Source organism: Fusarium tjaetaba, assembly GCF_013396195.1.
Source record: "Fusarium tjaetaba strain NRRL 66243 chromosome Unknown NRRL66243_c0000088, whole genome shotgun sequence".
NCBI lineage: Eukaryota > Fungi > Ascomycota > Sordariomycetes > Hypocreales > Nectriaceae > Fusarium > Fusarium tjaetaba.
In genome coordinates this window covers 1-10671 of record NW_023501284.1, presented here as the reverse complement: position 1 = coordinate 10671, position 10671 = coordinate 1, and the positions used below count along the sequence as shown (strand labels likewise).

General features: G+C 49.0%; 3 protein-coding genes across 3 annotated transcripts; 1 reads left to right on the top strand and 2 right to left on the bottom strand.

The window, feature by feature from the left end:
* Nucleotides 1-945: 945 nt before the first annotated feature.
* FTJAE_4655 (5' methylthioadenosine phosphorylase) lies at nucleotides 946-2000 on the bottom strand (the record flags this gene model as incomplete). The annotated part of the gene is made up of 3 exons (XM_037351081.1): nucleotides 946-1349; nucleotides 1409-1900; nucleotides 1973-2000. The coding sequence occupies 3 exons, from the start codon at nucleotides 1998-2000 to the stop codon at nucleotides 946-948; spliced, it is 924 nt and encodes a 307-aa protein (XP_037208239.1).
* Nucleotides 2001-2987: 987 nt separating this feature from the next.
* Nucleotides 2988-5960, top strand: FTJAE_4654 (copper transport 86; the record flags this gene model as incomplete). The annotated part of the gene is made up of 3 exons (XM_037351080.1): nucleotides 2988-3199; nucleotides 3252-3646; nucleotides 3700-5960. The coding sequence occupies 3 exons, from the start codon at nucleotides 2988-2990 to the stop codon at nucleotides 5958-5960; spliced, it is 2868 nt and encodes a 955-aa protein (XP_037208238.1).
* A 2450-nt stretch (nucleotides 5961-8410) lies between these two features.
* On the bottom strand, nucleotides 8411-9112 carry FTJAE_4653 (uncharacterized protein; the record flags this gene model as incomplete). The annotated part of the gene is made up of 3 exons (XM_037351079.1): nucleotides 8411-8815; nucleotides 8871-9005; nucleotides 9059-9112. The coding sequence occupies 3 exons, from the start codon at nucleotides 9110-9112 to the stop codon at nucleotides 8411-8413; spliced, it is 594 nt and encodes a 197-aa protein (XP_037208237.1).
* Nucleotides 9113-10671: the final 1559 nt, after the last annotated feature.

Genomic DNA, 10671 nt, shown 5'->3' with positions numbered 1-10671 from the left:
TCACTAAGTACAAGGGTTGCCGTCAACATTCAAGACGTGCACATGGGTTGAGAGTGTGGATAAGATCCTCTGTTATAACTAACAAGACATCTTCAGGGACATTCGTTGTACAGCGACCACCCGTGCTGCGAGACTAATGTGAGCTGCAAGAAATGTCAGGTAGCATTTGACCAGGGCCCTGGCAGAATCTGCCTTTAGGGCGGGCCGTTGCCGATTTATGATTCACGAACATGGATACAAGGCACAGGAACGACGCTTGAAAAGCTAGTATTTGTGGTCCCGGGAACTTTACAGCTCATATCCTGAATCGTTCTTACAGTACGGCTCGGGCCTCAATGCTTCACGGCGAAAACGCCAGACATGAGAAGCATCAATGCATGCGACGTTGTGGGCCGGACAGACAGACAACGTGAGAGCCGCTTTTGCCACATCAACAGGCATATGCAGGGCCTGAGGAAACAAAAGAGAAAACACGACATCAGAGCGTGACACCAGAAATCGACTGCCACAAAAAAAGCCATCCTCAGCCATGAGCTTCGGGTGTGGACGATGCAGCAACGAACCCTTGTCAGGGACCAGGGGTCATTCAACACCATTGACTATTGTGTCGTGGCCCAGTGACGTCGTGAGCGTACTTTACTGTCCTATCAAAAAAGGTTTGATCGACAGCAATTAGACCTGTGCTCTCAATAGCTCACGTTATTCTGACCTCAATTGGGTCGTTGTGCCCATTGGCGAGTGCATGATTCGAAATAACCTCATCGACGAGCAAGCAGACGCATGGAATTCGAACTCTTATCGATGACCGATGATTATTCCGCCGCTTTACAATAACGCCTCTATCACAGCAAAAGCCAATCCAACCCGTCTTTGTGTACGTAAGTACTTTGGTTTACCCTCGAATATCCGTCTCTTTCTGTTTCTGACTAGGTAGGTACCTTGAGTTTATTCCTCCCAGAAGCCAGGGAAAAGGTACTCGACCTTCTTCATGGCCTCGGGATCACGGCCAGCTGGCTTGGTCATGAATTTGACAGCTCCTTGAGAGGCGCCAGCCCAGTGCTTTGCTTGAACCAGGTCGCTGTTCTCGAGCTCAGCAAGTCGATCCAAGACACCCGCTACGAGTCGCTTGGCATTTTCGTTGTTAGCCTTCATGTACTTGATGACCAGCTCAACATTAACATCCTCAAATGAATGCCAGCAATCGTAATCGGTGGCCATGGCAATCACCTGGTAGGCCAGCTCGGCCTCGCGGGCAAGCTTGGCTTCAGGAAGGGTCGACATGTTGATAACAGATCCTCCCCAAGATCGATACATGTTGGACTCGGCGCGAGTTGAGAACTGTGGTCCTTCTAGATTGTTTGTCAGAGGATGGTCAGGTGAATTGGCACAGCTTCAACAGGTCTCTTACCCATGACAATGACCGTGCCCTTCTCGTGCAATACGACGCCGTCACCTTCCATATGAGCTGCACAAGCCTTGACCACCTTGGCAAGGCCTGCATCGAAAGGGTCGGCGAATCCAACGTGTCCAACTACACCACCCTCAAAGAAGGTAAAGGGACGGATGCCCTTTGTGCGATCAATGACCTGGTCCGGGACGACAAAGTCCATAGGCTTGATCTCCTCTTGCAAGGAACCGACGGCGGAGAAAGCAATGACGGATCTGACGCCGATATGTCGTAGAGCAGCGATGTTTGCGCGGTTCGGGACCTCGTGAGGAGCAAACTGATGGTGAACACCGTGGCGAGCAAGGAAAGCGACGTAGCCACCTTTGTGGGAGAGGATCTGGATCGGCGAGGCCGGGGGTCCCCAAGGTGTAATAGGGTTGAGAGCAGCGACGGGCTCGAAGCCTTCGAGCTGACCGAGACCAGTACCGCCAATCACGGCGATATGGACAGGCTCTATGAGGGTGATGTGAGAATCAGTATTGCGCCTATATTGACTGATATGGACAGAGAAGGTGGTCTACACACTGTCGAACGTAGTGGGGAGGTCACTCATATTGACGAATTGAAACCGAGATTAGTTGGAGCAAGGACTTGGAACGTTGATGAGAATGAGAGGTTATCGTCGTCGCGAGGAAATATCTCTTGGTCCTCAACGCAACTTGGAACTAACGTTAGTTGGGTGCCTTATTAGCTACCCCGCCGCCATGACCAAGCAAAGCTTAGGTTACGTGCTTGGGCAGAGAGAGGTGGGATGGAGGGGTCGTGGACCCTTGGGAGCTCTACCATTGGCTGGTTGGCATATTTGAAGATCTCAAATTTTTGGCATGAGATTGTTATCGTTCTAAAGTATTATAAAGATCATAAATAGGTAGGCAACTACGGTAGAGAATACTTACCGTGCCGTGTTTATAGACTTGCGATAAGCTATTACAGTCATCATAAGGGCCTATCAAGGCTCGACGTGACACACTATCTCAAAATGATGTATTATCATCTCATAGTGCTTTCTGCTCTGTGCTGTGCAATATTTTGTCATTCTCTACCTACTTACCTAGTCTTGGGAGTAGCGATCAAAAGTTATTCTAGAAGTACATCTCAAGTACTTCAATAGACTATTTTACGCCTTTGTTCCTATTTCGATGTTTTGTTCTATCAAGACAGCTTGTGTTACCATTTGGTTTGGCGGGGCTGAATTCTTTTACGCCTAAGGTAAGGTAGTGAACATTTCACTCAATCAACATTGACCCAACCAAGGTATTGATAATTTAGTGATAGAGCTGAATCAGTTTTGTTTCGAGTCTATCCCCCGTTAATATTATAAACTTTTATGTAACCTCGAAACTCACAGTCTCACACTTATTTGCCTTCCTCCTCACCCTCTCTTATGCTGACCAAGCCGGGCAACCAAAATTTTCCGACCTAATAAGTTAACTTATTAGCTCCGCCAAAATTTAGCCCACCACAACCTCACCCATCAAATAGTCTAGCAGCCACAACTTATCGGCGACTGTATATGGATGCCATGACGAGAAATGATAAAATGACCCGACTTCCCGACAACGTCAATTTGCTGAACGAGGCTCACGAGAATGGACCTGATGAAACTATCGAGGAGCGATGCTTCGCTGCCGCCCTCGTCTGTCTTGAAGGCCACTACACTCAGTCTCCTCCCATGGGCCCTCAGACAGCAGCTAAAGTGAGCTCTATGATCACAAAAACATTGGAGAAAACACACACAATACGCAAGGCTCGGTAAGCCTCAGCCTCGCTCTTCATGCGGGCCTTATCACTGACGAGCGTGCAGCGAGGCCATCTCAAGAAATGTGGCGATTTGGATCTGGCTCACAAGAATTTTTGCAGCCGCCATACCGAGCCTCACCACACGATCTGTAGGGCCGCTGTCGAGCCTCAACGATCCGGACAAGGGCGTCACTCCTCAGGAGAGCACTGCCTTGATTGTTATGAACCATGCGACAATTAAGGAGGATATAGCGACTCTCATCAAGCTTATGCACATTGCCAGGAATCTCCTCGTGAATGCTGAGCCCGAGGTGCCGCAAGACATCTGCGCGGCGGTTCACTTTGATCAAATGGTATATCAGACCATCATTCTCTGTGTCAACGTAACGAGCAAGGGCTACGACGGAGAGATTCTCGATGAGAACCAGAGATTAAAACTCGGTGATGTCACAGAGCTATGTAGGTATCCGCGGTGTTGAGACGCATACTCCCACACTGACAAAAGAATCCAGACAAGAAGCTGCTGGTAACGTCGTTACAGCAAGCCCACAACTGGACTGCAAAACACGACAGGAACAAAATGTCGTTTTGGTTTGACGTCCTATTTGATGATGACGGCGCGCTTTCGGGTCCCGAGGATAGTCTAGGCGATGGCTCAGGCTTCCGGCCAGACGTGGCAAAGCGACAGGTCCAGCATTGGCTCGATAGGAACTCTAAGCTATGTGACACTGCCAGGAAGCTGCTCAAAGATTACGCCCAGAACCAAGCCTCAAAACCGCCCGGTAACCTCGCCCCGATTAGACCTCTGGCTTGGAACTGGCTCCCGGACGGCTCTGTGGATGTTCCTGGAGATGTTTCCAACACCGAGGACAAGATCAACCCGGTGTGGAAGCCCGATGAGACGGACAAATTCGAACAAGATCGTGCATATGGGCGCGTCTCGAGAGAAGTTGATACCTGGTGGCTGAACGCCCGTGACCCTAACTACGAAGAATGGCTAGTCCTGATGCCATCTGTCGAGTTTGCCCAGAGCCGCCTGGAACATTGCCGCAATAACCTCGTGCATCGATACGCTCACTCTTGTGGAACAGACCACTCTCCGCCGCCAGGTGTTGTTGAGGAGGAAGAACTCTCGGAGCACGAGCATTGCCATCACTGTGAACATGATGATCATGAGCATGATCATGAGCACCATCTCGATCATCACCACGAGTGTAACCATGACCATGACGACCACGATCATGATCACGACCACGACCACGACCATGACCATGACGACGAAGATGACCAGGAGTGCGTATGCCAATGTGATCACGATCATGACCATGACCATGATCACCACCATCACCATCATGGTCATGATCACGAGTATGCTCACGACTACGTGGAGGATATCATGGATGAAGAAGACGCAGACGATGACGAATCTTATGGAGAGGGGCCACTCACCGGTCTGCTAACTGAGGTGCCCAACATCTTGGACCCCAAACAAATCGAGGCTCTGCACATGATTGTCAAGTCATGTATTCTGGACAACGCCGGTTCAGGGTTGACTCGAGCAGGCGAGAACCTCCAGAAGACCCGGTGTCGCATGTTCCTAGCCCTCGACTGCGGAAAGAGTCTTCTCAGAGAGATGCTAGTCTTCATTGCTGTCTGGGAGAAGGATGAGCAGTCTCTCATCTTCCAGGTCACTACTCAGATTGTGGAGGCCCTTCATCACAGCGCTTTGATTCCATACGCCTGGAACTCGCTGCGTATTCCCAAGGATATCATCTCGCCCGCTCAGACTGTCCTTCTGCGACTTGTCAACCACATGTTCAGAGCTCGTATAAACAACAACTCAGCTTCTCAGGAGACAAAGGACAATTCCCGCGACATTAAGCTTGTTCACTTTTTCTTGAGTTTCTTTCGAAGCCGTATCGTCCCCGAATGTGCCGCCCTCATGCATCTTCAAGCTCAAATTCGGGAGGAGAACTGTGACCCTTCCGAGTTTCCAGTGGACAGTTGGGATATGGAACGTGCCAAGGATGGTCTGGCTCAGTATCTCGACTTTCTCACGACCGTTGCTGAGATGCTGGACACTCGGGCCAAGCTGATCGAGTGGGAGGCCATCTACGATCTTATCACGATATTGACTGGATTGGAGGCTGGTGTGCCCAAGAAGCCTCTTATTGAGCTCCCCAAGCGGTCACCTCGGAATGACAGTGACGGCAACCCTATGGTCGAGAGACCATACGCTGCTACAGATGACGGAATCCCCCCATCGCCACCACCTCCTCCTCTACAGGAGCCAGCGCATAAGTTCCCCTGGTCCGGGATCAAAGGACAAATCTTTACCATCATCGCCACTCTCTTACAGCCACCTCAAGGTCAGAGCAGCCCCGGAAACCCTGATGTGCAGATGCAGATGGTCAAGTATAACGGAATTGTGCCTCTTCTCAACTGCTGCGCCTACGACGACCACAACCCATATGCCAAGGAGCGAGTGACGATTTGTCTTAAGTGGCTGCTGGACGGCTGCGAGGCTGCCAACAATTTCTTCCGTGAACTTGTCAATCTTTCGCCACCGCCTAACCTTCGGCCTGCTCCTGGCGGTACCACGGTGTCAACGATTAGGGTTGATGGCATCCAAGGTGAAGTCAAGGTGCAGGTCCGCTCGAGTACGTCTGTACCAGGCGAACAGGATACTAATGACATTGTCGACGGAGCTGGCAGGATTGATCTCAACCAACCCAGTGGACGAGGCAGCATTGAAGATGATTTTATGGCATAACCAAGTGCCTATATATCTATCTGTCATGGGAAATAACATGGTATGGAGGTTAGCATAGCGTAGGGTGTCTTGAAACTACTGGATAAAGGGTTGGACTTTGGTATTTGTGAAACTTCTCAATCAGAAGAGTTGAACTTGAGGCATGAGATATTGGACCGAGTTTCTGTTTTCTACATACGGCTGGCGTTTGGGCAAATACGTATAAAAGTTGTGCTTATCAGGGATATCTGGGTTCGGACCTGCATAGGATCACAGGGAGCAAAAGCCAAGCTCTTCATTTGTTAGTCTTTTACCATGCTGGGCGAGTATTACCAAGAATAACATGCACAGTTCAGATGAAACATAGCATATCCCCATCTAATCATGACGGGTATGGCAGAAGCCTCTAGGTCATCGGCAAGTACAAGTAAGACACTGTTCGTGCTTGTATAGGCAGCATCTTATTCCCACCATGAGAAGCTTTCTAAGCTAAGGATATCCACTATCTGAGCAGTCAAAGGTTCCTCAAGTAATTACATCGAGTGCTATTCCTACCAAGCCTGAAAAGCACAGCCAGTCTCTGGTTCAAGATCCGGGGCCGTGATATACCGTGGATATTTACCTAGGAGTCTCTACAAGGGGCGAACATCTTTAGATTCATGCTAATGAACTTGAAGGCCTATGGCCAACTCTGGCTCGGTGTCTCTCTGCCATCCCTTGGTTTCAGAAGCTCGACTGGTATGTCCCTATGAGTATCAATGACTATCAATTTATGGTTTCATATAGTCTATCACTTTTGAGTTAGCCAGTCTTGTCTATTTGCAACCAAAGCGGCGGTAAACAGGTACTGCTAGAAAGACGCTGAGTTGACTTGATTCCCTGAGAGATCAGAAGACCCCGAGGGTGTGATCGTCAGCTAAGCATTGTCCCACCCTTTCGTAGCCCATAGACAGACCTCTAGAGTCCGGTTCATTAGAGCGTCCCCCTTATCAAAGCGCCGACCAAGACGGCTTCATATGGAATGCCAGGACGTGCGTTTCAGAGACATCATCGTCAAATCTTGCCATGAAGCCTACCTACTGTGGAAACTTATCGCAAAGGGGGCCTTAATTAAAAGTAGTATTAAGCAAATGCGGGGGAGTTCAGCATTGGAAATATGTTATTTGTTCGAGTGTCCGTCAAGCAAGTGTGTAAGTAATCAACGCAATTACAAGACGGCCCTCTGTCAGTCTCTGGGAGGTACATTAGCGGTGTCCACTGACTGTAATTTGCATTGAATATAATTATTAGTAAAATCATCAAGTTCCCTTTTGAGCTGATATCCCAGACCCTCTTAATAACTTGTTGAAGCAATCGCCAAGTTCTGACACAAAACTTTATTTGCGCCTTTACCAAGTTTGGCAATGACAGGAAACGTCGGGGACCCATTTTGCTATCCCTTGACTTGTTTTTTTGAGTTTTTGGGCATCAGTGTACAGTAAGAGTACAGTGTTGGTCTGATCTGTCAAGCCCTTGGCTCGATCTCGTAGCATGACATGGAGGTCTGGAGATCGAGACAAGGGTCTCCGGCTGATACGGTCACAATCACAGACAAATGCCGGCTGATGAACAAGTAATGTTGTTGGTTCAGAATGTTTATTGTATGTATGTACATATGTGTATCCATGATCTGACAGCGGCGGTCAGATCATCCACGGCATCTCCAGATACTGTATCACCATCGTATTCTGTCTGACTCGGGTCCTCGTGACCATCTTGCTTCGCCCATCAAGTCAAACAACACGCAATGCCAAGCAAATCAATCAAATCAAATCAAATGTATGTATGTATGTACTCCTCCTGCGCCCAACATGGTATGCTCGTGCCTGACAGCGACGTCTATAATAAACGAGAAAAAAAAAACTGTCTTTTCCTGACCCACGTTGCTGTACTATGCAAGCCCGAGCTTGATTTCCAGCTAACGAAATCTAAAAATCCAAAAGTTTCACATGGGATCGTGAATCATCAAACTATGATAAGAAAAGACCAAAACAGTAACAGTGGACAGAATAACAACGCTTAACCATTTGTTCTAGTAAAGAAAGAGACCTGAACACCTTGAAGTGCTTCTGATATGAGGAGCCGTGAATGTGTTGACTGAGAAAATAAAATAATATGCCAATGCAAAGGGTATCGTAAATGTTCATAAATGCCTTAAAGCAAAGAGATACCGGAACTGGGTGAGCACCTCCACAAAATGGAGTGAGTGCAAGTCGGACAAGAATCTCCAAGAACGCTGGTAGACCAGGTTCGTATGCCGATAAGTGTAAGAAGTTGGTGTCGTTGTGAAATTTCATCAGAGAGAGCCCCTGTTTCGTTGTGCGGCGCTGGGTGGTGACGTCGTTGGCGGTTCAACAATTGAGACTATCAATATGTTGTCAAGTCGTCGGCAGCGTTATCGAACACTGCAAGATCGCGGCTGGCTTGTTCGCTCAATCCATCTCGCTCAGAAAGCCGATGCAGTAACGACAGCCAGTTTCATCGACAGGGACGGGGATTATGGTGAGTAAGTTGTTGAAGGGTTGGCCATATTTCTTGTAGTTGGTAACGGGGATCTGAATCTCCCTTCCGGCACAGACGGCCTGTCGCATGCGGTGTGAGGCGACCTTGTCCGTACCCTTCCTGTCGAGAGATCGTTCATGCCCTGGCGGTGCTTGGAGGAAGCGGCAATTTCGCCCAAGAACCTCACGAGCTGTATATCCAGTGAGTTCGGAGAACGATTCAGAAACATAGACAACGGGGGCGTCGGCCTGGCCCATATCGCACACGACAAGGGCGACAGAACAGTCCACTGGACCAAGAACAACTTGAGGGTTTGGTCGGCCCATGACACGGAACTGTTTCGCTGTTAGTGGCCTGTAGGCCGAGAAGTGACGGTGTAAGTCGGCTCACCAAGATGGACATGATGTCGATCCCACTGGGGGCGTAGAGCCCGGGGTAGATGACGGGGTCTTGAACTCGACGCCAAGTACCTGCAGAGTTTACTGTACCGTCAACGTTGAAGGGGCCCTCTTGAGGAAACTCATACTACGAAAAGTCAATGGGTGCCACTTTGAAAGTAGATTACATCCAAAACCTACATTGAGAGCATTGACCTCCCAGGGATTCATAGCTGGAACTGTCTTGGACGCCATGGCTGAGCAGTGAGGAGAGGGCGAGCGAGATGATGGAAAGCCCAGAGGTAGTGTTGAAGAGATGGCACGCATGGAAGCTGTCATGTCGAGGATAACAGGAGATATGAGTAAGGTGATATATAGACCCGGGCCCCTGTGTCCTCAGCTGAGGTAGCACCAGAATAAACGCGGTCAGGTATGACGGAGTCAGTCAGCAGCGTTGCGAGATGTTGGAGTCGTCAGGTATCAGTCGGATAGAAAAGCTGGAAGCGGATAGGTTGCAAGTTTGAGGGATGAATGAACTGGCAGGTAAGCGAGGAGGAACTCGTGGATCGTCCAGGATGCGGCTGGATAGTTATCCCAGATGAGGCCCCAGAAGACAGTCAGACTTGTCAGGGAATAACTGTGCGGGCGGAGCATTCAGTGGTTTCCAAATGCGAATGCAAATCGTGATGGACCCTGAAAGGGAATTGACAGAGGCGGCGGATGCTTTGGGGGTGTGGGTGATGACGATCTGGTGTGAGTATAGCTATTCTTGTCCAAGTACCGTACTGTATGTAGCTAGTGCCGTGTTGTTTATGGTGCTGAACTGCAGCTGTTGGTTTTTTGGGAGTTCAAGTAGTGCGCATCTCACTGAGCATGAGGAGAGGACATTGTCGTGGATGAATGGTTGTATTTGAGCATGATTTGCACCTTTTCTTGAGTCCTGGGGGGCTTGCAATACAGCCTCATATTTGCTTCGACAACATTGAAGCAGGGGTCTGGATACCACAGCAAGGTGTATGCGTAATACGTATGGGTAGGGGTAAAGAAACCCAATTCGTAGGGTCTTCTTCGATTGGTCCAAGGTGCTCGATTCTCATGGTCCCCGAGCAGTTGAAGAGATCGCCAGCAACAGTCTCGAGGCACAAGATCGGTACTCATCGACCAGGATCTCCACTTTAGTCTAGGAACGAGCTGTCAAGATTGGTAAAACGTAAAGGTACGTACTGCTGAGATCGCTGAGTACTTTGAACTAGGCCTCTGGATCGGTGCAATGACTGTATGTCGTCGTCGGCAGTTTGCTTCGTAAAAAATCAAGCCGAATATACGGACGGAATACAGTGAGTGAGTGCCTCACGGATTCATTATCGACTGTCATTTTTGTTTGTTTCTTCTTGGCGTTTCAAATTCGATTATCATATGCAAGAGATATTGATCGCTTCCAGGTTGTTTTTGTTTTTTTTGTTTTTTGTTTTTTGTTGTTGCTTTTGTCTACCCGTCATCACGATGGCTTCTTGATAGCATCGACGATGCGCCAATATCAACGTTTGTCGGCCTCGACTCGATTGATCTGGACCCTCCTCGCTAATATTAAGCAACACATATGCTGTATGCGCATGCGCATGTGCATGCGTTGTTGACGAGCCTTGGCCCATTTCACAAGCAACCGTCTTTTGCATGATCGATGCTGTAGCCGATGCGCGATGCACGGGTCCACGATGAGAAAGAGTTTGTTTGGTGTTGAGGCGCGATGGCTTGCTAAGGCTTCGATGCGTGGAACCAAGTCTTGGTTGCCGTGATCAAACACAAGCATATTG